This window comes from Mercenaria mercenaria, chromosome 15 (genome assembly GCF_021730395.1).
Source record: "Mercenaria mercenaria strain notata chromosome 15, MADL_Memer_1, whole genome shotgun sequence".
Taxonomy (NCBI): Eukaryota; Metazoa; Mollusca; class Bivalvia; order Venerida; family Veneridae; genus Mercenaria; species Mercenaria mercenaria.
This window is the reverse complement of record NC_069375.1, coordinates 46,829,171-46,842,641: the sequence shown is the minus strand read 5'-3', so window position 1 is coordinate 46,842,641 and position 13,471 is coordinate 46,829,171. Positions and strand designations below refer to the sequence as shown.

Sequence of the window (13,471 nt, the reverse complement as noted above, 5' to 3'; positions counted from 1 at the left end):
CATGAAGATTTCAATGCACCAATTAAGGATCAAACCCACAACAACGACGGGTAAGAGATCTGAAGTCAGCAACCTTAACCACTCAGCCTTGGAGGCCCTAGGTATGTTCAATTTAAGCCTCATTGTCAGTGCTACTGGGATATGCTCTGGATGTTTAGCCTGAGTTTCAATTATATTTATACAGTACACATTTTTCTCCCATATAAATTATATCAGATACAAAGTCTAGTGCTGCTGGGCAGTCCATAATCGAAACTCAGTAACATACCCCTCCTTCACTGATAATAAGATAATGACATAGTTTGAAAGCTAATCTCTTATATCATTTTTTTCCAAGCATTAGTTCAGATAGAAATCAACAAACTAAAGAACAATTTTAAACATTCCTTTTGGGCATTATCTTGAAAACACTGGAAAACAAAGATTAGTTCATGATCCAAGATTTATCTTCTGGGGGTGGATTTTTAAAACATTTAAGGTCATCAACAACTGGATTAGTCAGAAATATTTATCACGTCACTCAATTTAACAGTGTTTGGCGCTTTCTTATGGAAATGACAAATTTCATAAAGTTTAAAGTTACTTTAAAGTACACACTAACACGTAATAAAACAATTTTTCTATCGATCCACTCATAACGGTAAATATTTTAACAAAAATACCCAATATCTTATAAACCAATATTTTCAATTCATTATGTGTATTTGTCTACGTAAACCCAAGCAAAAGAATGTTCTTAATCCCATTCCGACTGACACGTTTAATGAAAGCTTATTATTCAAAGTTTTTGAATAACTGAAGGGAATATTTACTCTGTAAATCTATCGGCAAAAACAAGTTACAGGTAAGTATCACCGCTGACTTAATGAAGTATAAACCTGTGAAAAGAGATAACCTTAAAACTTTCAATTCCACGCTATAAAGATCAAACTGATAAAAAGATCAAGATATTAAAGTATTGGAGAGGGTTTTTTTTCCCCTCATTTTCATGAAATTTAATGTTTTAATTCGTTTTTTGAAAAATAAAACATTTTTTATAAAAAAATCATTTTGTTGTCTTTAAATTAGCTGACATCCCTTTCTATAATCTCTTTGGCTGTCTTTTACAACGAAACATCTACCAATAAAATTAATAGCAAAATTCATATCACTTAGAAATCTCACATAAATTTAAATTATTTGAATAAGCAGAAAGGTACCTTTCTAAATAGTTTACTTTCTTCTTCGGGGCGACCAGTAACAGTGTGTCTCGAATCAGAGGTATCTTCACCTCTTCGTCCTTGGGGCTAGGAACGTACTCCACAATCCCCGGCGACACCTCAACCTCGCTGTCTATCCGTAGGCTCGGACTACTGTTGATTTCGAGCAACATGGGCTTCAGGTTGTGTAAGAGCAGTATATCAAAACCTAATATCTGTAAAAACAGAAGAAAGAATTTGAATGCAATATTCTTTTCAAAATTTCAATGTCCTTGTTTCAGGGAATCTTTTGAAAATGACCCTTTCTGGTAAAATTTTAAAAATGATAAATATACCATTAGGTTTTTAAACAAATTAAAAGTGAACAACATAGGATTACTTTTCTGTATTAAAGCGTTGAAGAAACCTGAGCTGCCATCTTACATTGTTCTCAGCTCCAGTGGGCAAATTGCTTAAACATAAAGTTGCGGACCAGAAATGACTTGTGCCACAATATCCGTGTGATAACGTAGCCTCATATCTTATTTCAACATCCTTCGGCCACAACCAATTCTATAACAACCATAGAATGCCAAGATCACATACAGAAAATATATGAGCCATGCCATGAGAAAACCAACATAGTGGGTTTGCGACCAGCATGGATCCAGACCAGCCTGCGCATCCGTGCAGTCTGGTTAGGATCCATGCTGTTCGCTTTCAAAGCCTATTGCAATTAGAGAAACCATTAGCGAACAGCATGGATCCTGACCAGACTGCACGACTGCGCAGGCTGGTCTGGATCCATGCTGGTCGCAAAGCCACTATGTCGGTTTTCCCATGGCACGGCTCATATGTAATTGAATTGAAAATGCAAACTTGCTTTTTGGATCTACTACCTTAAAAAAGTCTAACTTCTATTATAACCGAGCAATTTTTGTCTACAAACATGACAAAGCTATTAACACCCAAATCTAGGAAGTTGCAGAATTCCCCAGACTTTCAACACATTCTTATTTTATTGATCGTTTAGGTGAAAGCTAGATTAACCAACAGCCAAAATCTAATTTGAAATACTGGTTCATTGTTCACTTTCCGGGAAGTCAATGAATTTTTAATAAATGCAGGCATTCTTACAATATACAAGTGAATTACCTATCACATGGCATTGTTTGATCTTGCTATGGTTATAGATACCAAATACGTATGTCATCAATTATTGAAAACAGTCAGATCTGTCAGCATGTTTACATACTGCTAGAAATGTCCATTTGCACAGAAATTCATGGCATTACTTTTCAATATTTTCAAGACCTGTGAGAAAGAAGCCAGTACACGTTATTTCTATAAAAGCACAGACAAAATTCACCTTTACTATGATTTTAAGTTATAGGGCATTGTTAAGCCAAGAGCATTTCAATTTCTTGACAATTTATTTCAAGAAAAATGAAACAAACAAGAATTTCTGCACTTTACTATTGACTATGGCCTGTAAATTTATTCTGACATGAATGCAAACTGCAATAATGTTTTGTTTTGTTTTTGATGGGTTCCATGTCACATTATTACCGGCAGGCACCCTAGCAGAAACACCAGTCTGCTGTAAGCCAGCATGATAGCTTCCTCACATGACAAATTCTAAGCCCCAAGCAAAGTTCAAACCCTTATCAGTGAGTGGCAAGTAATATGAAGACCTCAACCTTAACCACTCAGCCAATGAGAGGCCCCTGGGTTCCACACACCATCAGATTCTATCAAAAGAACAGTACTCGGGTTCAAACTTTTCAGACAAAACTTTTTCTCTCAAAAAATCCATTAGATGTAGGTACTGTGAAAATGACCCCTAGTATAAACTTATTGATATGTGAATTTTACAAAATATTCATACAAATTACCAAAACTATTTTGCAAAAGGTAGTAAAACGTTTGTGGAAATGAACATGTTGAAAATTTCATCCCGAACTATGAGTGCATAGGTATCAGACAAGTTATTTACATTATTTATCAAAGGTTCTTTGAACACATGATCCTGATAATCAGTCTCTAATCTAATTCACAAAGTTAATAATTAACCAGATTTCCTGAAAACTTTCCAAGAAATCAAAAAAAACTAAGGCTAAATTATTTGACATTAGTTGTGCCCCTGAACTTTAGTCAACACAACTAGAACTGCTTAGAGAAAAGTGCTTGTCTCCCACAACTGCCTATTAGTAATCATCTAGATTGGCATTTCTTCTCCATTATGTATCTGAGTCAACCATGCACCAAGACCTGTATCACTGGCATCAGTATTTTCAGTAATTCAAGGGCCATAATTCTAAAGTGCCTGAGCCGATTTCGCTACTTATCGGACCTGGCCAAGGACTTATTGGCAAACACATTTTGTTCAAGTTTGGTGAAGATCGAATGAGAAATATTCAACTAAGAGTGTGGACAAGATTTGTGACAGACAGACAGACACAATGACACACACATGGACAGTAGTAAATCAATACGTCTCTCACCAGTGGTGTGGGACACATAATTACTAGATCTCTGGTTTTACAGAACAGAACAGAACAGAACTTTATTGAAGAAGCACAGATTACAAATTAACATTTTGCAATAACATGTGCGCAAAACATATATACAAGAAATTCACAAGCGGGTATTGGTATTGGTGATATATATATTTTATGTTTGTGGGGAAAGTGGTTAACCTTTTTCTTTTGTTTTGTCTAAATTTAATATATTGCAGAAATACATAAAACGGACGACAAGAGTGCTTGTAGTTTGTATATACGGGCAGGTGCAGTAATCGCCGATTGTCACAGCCATTTATGTTTGTTTGTTTTTCTTAATAAAAACAACATTAACAACTACAAAAACATATAACAATGGATTATACATAGATAGATACTGTAACTATAAATTTAAACTTATGAACGGACATAGACGAGTATATACTGTTACAGTACCTTTAAAATGGACTTAGGTGAATACTGTAACTTTAAATTTTAAAATTGTGAACGGACATTGATGAATACTGTAACTATAAAACGGCCATAGATGAATACTAAAACTAAAATATTAAAGTTGTGAAAAGGCGTAGATGAATAGTCTGTAAATATAGAATTAAACTTGTAAACGGGCATACTTGAATACTGGAGCTATAAATTAAAACACGTGAACGGACATAGATGAGTACTGTATCTATAAACCGAACAAAGATGAATTCTGAAATTAAAAACATTAAAGTTGTACTGTAACTCTAAATTTAAAATTGTGAACGGGCATAGATTAATACTATAACTGTAAATTTATACTTGTGAACGGACCTAGATGAATACTGTAAGTATAAAACGAACATAGATGAATACTGAAACAAAGAAAAGAAAGTTGTGAACGGACATAGATCAATACTGTAACTATATATTTAAACTTATGAACAGACCTAGATGAATACTGTAATAAGAAGGACACAGATAAATACTGAAACAAAGAAAAAAGCTGTGAACGGACATAGTTGAATACTGTAATTATAAATTCAAACGTATTAACAGACATAGATAAATACTGTAACTATAAAACGGGCATAGATTAATACTAATGGTCTTGAAAAGATTTAATAAAAATCATCTAAACTTTTCTAGGAGACAGAAAAATCTCCGGGAAAGGACAGACATACAATATGAATGCCCTATCCCAGAATAGTTAATGATAAAAGATAAAATACCAAAAGACGTAAGATACCTTATTCATGCAAGCTCATTTACATATTTTCAAATTAACTGTTGTTAAAAGCTCTTTAAGATGCCAATAAATCAAAATCAAAATCCCGTCTGATTCCAATTTAAATGTTTGTAGATACTTAAACTGTAAATAAATGTTTAAATAGATATTGAAGAGCTTTCTCTTTAAGCACTGAAAGAAATAATTGAAATTTAATGGCGTATTAATAGCTATAATATATGCAGTTTGCCATGTTGGGAAAAAAAAATCATTATTAAATCTGCAATGAAATTTGGATCTGATCATTCAAGCTAAACCCAAATCTACATACATGTAGCATCAATTGTCTGTATGCCTAAAATGGTAATACATATCTCTAAAAACACAACTCCCTTTCACGTATGAAATTAGAATAGCATATTATTGCTACATGTATGAAAAATATGAGGGGTATCATTTCTGTAAGAAACAGTTGCTTTTGTTTAATTTTGATTACATCCAAAAACGGTTTAACAAAGAGGTCATTACATACAAATTAAATTATCGTTGACTTATATCGATTGATACAAGTGGCTTGATTTCCAGTGTCTGCAGTGAGAATTGCAAAAAATATGGGAACATGTAAAATCATAAATAAGAATAAGAATAAAGTACTTCCCCATCACAAATCCACACCCTATGAAGGAACGATCCTCAAAGCTTCAAACACAACCCTAAGATTATCATACCTGGAAACATGTTGGTCCTGGTTTATTCGGTGGAAGGGCGGCAAGCATTTCTATCTTCATATCTGGTATAATGGCTATTATTGTTTTCACAATTATATGTTCTATCCTTTTCCAAATCCTGTCGGTATTATAACCGTGTCTTTTCATTCTATTGAACACACTCGATAAAGTTCTCTTACTGCCTTCATCGTCTCGTTCTGATCGATTAAACGTTGAACTTTTTTTATTGAGCGAATAATTTGTCAAATGCATGAATGTTTCATGCAAGTTTTTACTAGTAGGGCTTTCGTATGGAACTGTTGAAAATCTTGCCAGCCCTTCTTTGCAGATATAGAGTTCTAACGGCTCTATTGATTTCAGAACAGCGTAAACTCTGAAGTCAAATTTGAACTTATCAATTAAGAACACATCACAGAGGTACTCTTGGCAGACATTTGCCCGCCCATTGTTAACTAAATAATCCTGAACATCTCTTATTAGGTATATGCCTTCGCCCTGAGAACCAGCGTCAGGTTTCACAATAAATGTGGGGCGCGGTTTGATTCTTTTTTCATTCATTTTGCGTATATCGTGAGCTAGTTGTTGAAGCTGTTCTGGAAGGTACCAGGTACGAGGATAAAAGTCATAGTCATCTGGGTACAGTGCACGCATCTGGTCTAAAACTCGAAACAGGTTGTTCTTACTACAAATACAGCTGATACCTATAAAATAGAATAAATATATGATTAGGAGTAATGTTTGCAAATTATGGACTCAAGAAAATTACAAAATACTTACAATTTAATCACTGTCATGAAATTATTTTGAAACCGAGCAAGCAGTTTAAGAAAAGAATTTTAAGTTTCCCATTAAGCCATACAGGGAAAACTACCCCTACCCAATAGCAGCCATTGTTTTAAAACAAAAGAAAAATGATTTGACAAATTTGGAAAAGGATCACTAAAGGGCCATTGCTGTGAAAATGTTTTGAAATCAGGCCAGTGGTTTCAGATGAGAAAATTTAAGGTTTTTCCTTTTGGCTGTCATGGCAACCAGAATTCTGTATGGATAACCCTGATTTGGAGGACTCTAAAAAGGGACCATTAAGAAACATTCTTGTTTAGTTTGATTCAAACTGGCTTGGCGGCTTAGCAGGAGATGTTCTTAAAGAAATTGTGGATGACAAAATTATGGACAATGGATGGATGGGTAGAAGATAGATTATCCAGAGATCCTAAAACATTGTCTCAAAGATCTTTGTGCGCAGGGTAGCTAAAAGCAGATATATTAGGAATATGTAATGCATACTCTTCAAAACTCACTACTTTGTACACTTTTTCTATAGCACAGATCTCTCTTATACAGAAGAACAATTCATGCATCTAAAAATCACTAATTCTGTTTAAACATATAGAATGACAGCCTGCTGTCAATATCACATCTACAGTCTGAAAAGCCTTGTTCCACAAAAACAAAACATATTGATAGTGTATAATGTCTGAAGTTCAATGTATGGGTCTACCTGGAAACTTGTTAACTTTGCCTCCATATAGGTCTGGGTTCTGTTCAAAGTTTTGACACTGCCAGTGTATATCACAATGTTGGTCCTTTCTTCCAAATGGATACTGCAAAGAAATTAAAACTTCACTTGATTATAGCTTTATGCTGGAAACATTCTTTCAAAGCACAGGGTTAACCTTCATTTACAATTCCTCTCTGTGAATGTTTTCAGATTGAATGTCTTTTTCAATATAAAGGACTGTGAATGTCTACCTGTAGCAGTGAACACAGTAAATGCCCAACTGCATAGTGCTGCTTCAATAATACATCATGCTGAGTTATGTAACATGATATCGCACCCAGTCACATTATACTGAAACCTGGCTGACCAGTCTTAGAGCAGTCTAATAATTAGTGCTGACAGCCAAATGAGGAAGCTAATAGTAGTCATTTTTCACATCTTTGATATGACACGGCTTGGTAGCAAACCCACGACATCCTGCATTCTACCACTAGGCAACCGAGGCCATTTCTTGCATTAATAAAGATGAAGGATGACGGCACTTAACAATTCTTTTTCACAAAACGTAAACAATTTTACTTTTAGTATTTTTGGCAAAACTGAGCAAAAACACAACTGTTATTTTTTCAAAAGCATTCAGTGCATACCAGCAGAAGCTTGTTGATTTCATTATAAGTGACCACACTTCAAAAATTATAATAATGACACACGATTAATTTGTAAGTTTAGCATAAAAATATGTATTAGATCTACTAAAATATCACAAGAAAAATGTACAATTTAAAAGCCCAGCGGTACAATATGGGCTAAGATAAGGTTTTAAGTACAGTTTAGCAATTAACATTTTTTGCAACAAATTTGATGAAAAGTTTTGTACTAATCGCATTTTTTTTCATGTACATAATACATCATATCAATTAATCGTAATAGAGATAACATTTAACAATGCAAGAATTCTTCTCCCATAATCTAGATCTATATTTTCTAACACATCAGCTCTACGTCATTTTAAGCTAGCGTACTCTTTAGAAGTATGAGATATCCCCCTCATTTATTTTTAGTTTTTTAATTTGGTTATCTTTGAGTATAAAAAGATTGATCTTTTGAAGAACAAATATGCTTTATATATACTACTTACAAAGAATACACTTTACTATCGTCACGCAAATAGTAGATTTAGATCTTTAGCTGCCACATATCTCGTACAAAATCTTCTGTATTAAGCTTTAAAGAAATTAAACTTAAAGCATATACAGTAAGTCCAAATGCTCAATGTCACGTCAAACGTTAACAGTTCTGGACCTAATTAAGGTCAAAACTTTATCAAACATATGGGCAAAGGGCATGCAGTAATAAACCATGTATGAAAATATATCATCAAAATTTGTTCTTAAATAACACAAAATTGTAAGACGACAATTTTCCCTTCTTACTTTCATTCAAACGTATCTAAAAACAACACTTTAATTATCACAACTCATTTTGTTTTCCTAAACAAAGAAGACCTAAAATGTGACTTTATTTCGCAATAAAATCACGGTTTGTACATCACTAATATTACGTCACTGTGACAAATGTATCAACATGCTGGAAGAGTAAACCATGAAAAACAATTATTTCAGGTGAATGTCATCCGGATGCCAATAATTATATCATGGGGGCTGTGCTGATATAATTCCTTACATCTAATCCCGAAAAAAATGATTTAACCTGATGAAATAATTGACTGGGATACATATAATATATTCCCACTGTTACATGACTGAAATACTGTTGAAAAACGCCGTTAAACCCAAAACAAACAAACAAACATAATATATTATATATATATTTCTGAATAAAGAGTGCTTTCATTAATGAATTCTTTAAAACTTGCAGACCGAAACAGAACATATCAAATAACCATTAAATCTTAAATTTCAATCTAAAGTTGAAAGGCAAGAGTTTATGGTTATGGTTATTTTACTTTAAAATTTTAAACAAAAGAAAGTCATTGTCTGTAAGTAAGGGGGCAATTAATATATATATATCAATAAAATCTATATTTCATGACAAAGATTTCAGTGTCATATTGTGACACATACTGTATAGCATTACACTCCGAAGAGGGAATTCAAAATTCAACCCAATGAGAAAATGATATTACTCTTTAAGTACTGGACAGGTCCAAACTGAAAACTGAACTTAAGAATACTAAGTTTTGTAATATCAATTTGAATGGGAAGTTAGTATTTGTTTATTCTTGAGCTTGAGCTATGGGAACAAATGTTTTGTTTAGGGCAACATCTCTAAAATTTCAAGAGTATTTGTTTTATCTTGGTTTTACTTACATTTTTTTTTTGTAAATTTTACATTGCAAACATATATATATTTTTTAAAAAGTCATATTGCTTGATGTAGGTAGAAACATAGGAACTTGGGATGTCACAGACTAGCCACTAGACTAATAATTAAGATATTTTTATAAAAAATTTTTTTTTTTTTTTGTCCAATTCCATTTCATCAAGACAAAAACCAGTATATTCTAGAGATTTTCTAAGATGACTGAATAAAATTATCATGCTATTGGACATAGGATACAGACTGGCTCAGTTGACACTACATTAAATCATAAAAATGTAAAAAAATATATCATAGTCTAGGAGCTAGTCTGAGGATGCCACTAAAGATGATTTAAAATACCCCCACTAAAATCTTTGTTTGAAAAGTTTATAATGGTAATAAAACATAAAACATGTCAAGTGCCCCCATTTGAAAACAAATTTGAGGGAGGACCTTAAAATGATACTACAAAGCAATTTATTGAAGATCCAGTGGAAAGTCATTAAAAATATTTCTGTTTATAGTTTTAGTGTCCCTTGAAGGGGTCACTGCAGAAATCTAACTGAGGACTTTTATAAGAATGCTACAGACCAAGTTTAATGAAGTTCCATCAAGCACTTCATGAGAAGTTCTTTCAAGGTATTTCTATTATATAGGTCTGGTGGGCCCAAAAGAGGTTATTGTCCTCATTTGAACAAAATAAAAGAAAGACCTTATAATGATGCTAAAGGCAAAGTTTGTTTAAAGAACTATCAAGTGGTTCGTGAGAAAATTGTGTTTTCTAGTGGCATTTCTATTTCTAGCTCTAGCAGACTCTAAAATCTTTTCAATAAATTTTAGAGAGGAATTTACAATGATTCTACAGACCAAATTTGCTGGAAGATCCATCAACCTGTTCCTCAGCAGGTAGCATTTAAAGGTTTTTCAATTTTTACTTCTAGCGGCCTCAAAGTAGGGCCCAATTGTACCTGTCAGAACTAATTTGGGAGAAGTGTGACCTTATAATGAAGATCCATTGACAGTTCATTAGTTCATTAGAAGAAGTTGTTTAAAGGTATTCCTCCTAAATGTTTAAGAACTTATTTCTCAGAAATGAACTTTGTGGTCTGATGATCAACACAGGAATACAAAAATTATATTCAATGAGTGTAATGTGACATCATATCTTCTTTTTGGTTGAAAATTGACAGAGTTGCAGACTTACATAATCAAAAGCCTTTCTTTAATTAAATTATAGTAAATGGGTGCTGGTCCTGCTGGAATTATTTTTTGTTCTTGTGTGTCTATGGGTATTTTTGTTTATCAAATATTTAACATCATTATTCACTAAACAAAATGGGCATCCCTTTATCAGTCAGGGGTGTAACTGTTTTAAGTTATGTAACCCATTTCAGTTACCTTTTCAAGCATTTTATAACCTGTATTAGTTATAAAATGTAGTTAACTCAGGAAAGTTATTCAAAAAAAGTCTTTTTGCTGTTCTCACAAAGTGACCTTAACCTGAAATTAGTAGCAAACTGTGGTTAATCCAATTCTCTTTTAGTCTGATCATGACCTGATAAACATAATGGGATGTTAAGGTAGTTCTGCACGTTTGATAAACCGGAAGTAATGGCGTAACGTCATTTATCCGGAAAACGTAGAATAATGCCTGGATTCGGCGTACGCAAACGAAAGTCATTTTATGAATTAATGGCAACCAGTGAGTAAATTTATTAAAATGGCACTGTTGCTATCTTTATAAAGTCAAAATATGATATTAAAACATCTGACACCTAAATAACTCAAAATAATGTCTTAAAATTAGCTTAAAATAGGCGGTTCACTTTAATCATAGCCAAATATCTCAAAAATAAGCACACGGACCTATACATTTTATTTCACCATATTATAGGCCATATATTTATTTACAACTGTGAGAAGTTTCATTAAAATCTACATTGTAGAAAAATTTCTATTCGCGAAAATGTTATGAAAGTTGCGATTTTCCCATAGACTCCCATTACGAAAACTAGCATTAGGTCGGAATTTTTCAAATCAGTCTAGCAAAAAATGAAGCACACGACCCTATCTTTTTTATTTGCTGAATTTTCTTAGTATTTTCCGAAGTTTTGAAAAATCAGAGTTTAATCAAATTCTACACTGTAGAAAAAATTTCGATCGTAACGTGCAGAACTACCTTAAAAGAGTTTTATAGCTTTAAACCTTTTGCATAAACCTTTATCAGCTTTGCGTAAAATGTTTTACTGCATAGCTGTGATAAGAGTTCAAGGATTCAGGAAATAATTGCATACTTTAGTCTCATTCAAAATAAGGAATTGGCACAGGAAGGCTTTGTAATAATTTAAGATAACTGAAACAAGTTATAAAAAGTATAAGCAATAACTCAGATGGGTTATAAAGTTATAAACTGTGATAACTTGAAACAGTTACAAGCCTGACTGTTTATAAAGCTACAGCCTTAGAATTAACATTCTAACATGGTTCAATTTTATTGCTAGTTAAAAGAGGAATGCCAAGCTTTATATATTCTGTGATAAACAATGTCTGAAGCGCAGACTGGTATGATACTTTGATAGCATTTAATATGTCATCAATTATGCCGTCAAATTGCCGCACGGCATCCTATTTATTATTGCTCAGATAAATGAAGTCCAGCATAATTTTTATCAAAATATTTCTACGAACATGCAAGAATGAAAACAATTCATGGCCTTCTTAAAGCTACAGCCTTAAAACTAGCCCTGTCCAGAAGGTCTAATAAACACAGACTTAGTAACAGACCATATATAGTTATTGAATTTACCTGTTTCCATTCTAATTCTGTCAAGCACATTCGGAGAGCATCTAAATTTCCTCTAGCATGGGAAAGGTCAACTGTAATCATGTACTTTGGAACTGGCTTTACATCAGCCAGAATCTTCATCTTTTCACGTTTTATTTCAGCAACTTTCTTCTCACGAAACGTCAGTTCTCTCCTAAAATCTATGCCTCGCAAGATGTCAGTATTCCTTTTATTTTTTGACGCACTCATTTTAACGGTTCAATTAAGTATTCACTGGCTTATATCCAGATTTAGTCGATGGAATAATTAAAATTTGTATTAAAAATAAGATAAAATTCTCAATTTCAAACGAATTGCCACGAGGTCAAGGTTATCCTATAATAAACATTTGAAAGTAAACCTTCTAATCTATACAAAACGTCAACCATAATCTGTTGTCAATGTGCAAAAGATCTCCATCTCATATGTTTAACCATATGACAATGACAAAAGTTTGCAATCCGCCATTCCTCGCAACATGTCAACAAATGAGGCGCCACCTGTAAATTTTGCGTTACCGCCCTTAAGTTATAATAAATTCTCGTACTCGGTATTTGCCGGACTATCTTAGGGGCGTCAATACACTAAATCCTATTCCATAGTAATTACCCAGTTTGCACAATTAGTGTACATAACCGGGCCCATTTAGTTTGAAAAAATGAGAACCATGTGATCTAAGATAAGATGAGCATAAAACAATACAACAAAAGTTCTGAATGAGGTTTATGGAGTCCATTCAACATATGTGTAATAAGAGTTCCACTTAAGCCGGTGCTGGGGGCGTGAGAGGTGTTGCACAATTCCATTACCTCTCATGAACAGACACAATCAAACCGAGTCTGCTATTATTGTTCTTGGTTGCATTCTTTGCTTCCAAAGGATCTTTTTACAGAGTTTATTAACCAGCTATGGCTAATAAGTAGACACTAATATAACAAATGCAAAAGAGCTGTGAATAACATCAGTACATTAGGTACAGATATAGATATTAATTCGGTAAACATAACAACACTAGCTATATGTTTAGCTTAGTCCCAATCCGTGACTCTACTTAACTTCACTGATAATTAAGCAAAGGGTTGGACTATGTATAGCTATGACCGGCAATTGATTAATTACTAAATGTAGTCTGCTTTTACTATAAGTAGTCTGCATTATTCATCGAATTAAACAATAAAAGTATACAATATCACATTTTGCAGTTTTT

At 33.2% G+C, this 13,471-nt stretch overlaps 1 protein-coding gene across 4 annotated transcripts in view; it reads right to left on the bottom strand.

Annotated features, from left to right (window-relative positions):
• The window catches only part of LOC123558592 (tubulin polyglutamylase TTLL11-like), a 34,064-nt gene extending 21,307 nt beyond the window's left edge, over positions 1-12,757 (bottom strand). For all 4 annotated transcript variants that reach the window (XM_053525178.1, XM_053525179.1, XM_053525180.1 and 1 more), the window contains exons 1-4: positions 12,247-12,757; positions 7,119-7,221; positions 5,618-6,318; positions 1,200-1,414 (exon numbers count right to left, since the gene is read on the bottom strand). In XM_053525178.1, coding sequence (XP_053381153.1) covers positions 1,200-1,414; positions 5,618-6,318; positions 7,119-7,221; positions 12,247-12,474 — 1,247 coding nt within the window. In that variant the 5' untranslated portion in view covers positions 12,475-12,757. The remainder of the gene's footprint in view (positions 1-1,199; positions 1,415-5,617; positions 6,319-7,118; positions 7,222-12,246) is intronic.
• Positions 12,758-13,471: the final 714 nt, after the last annotated feature.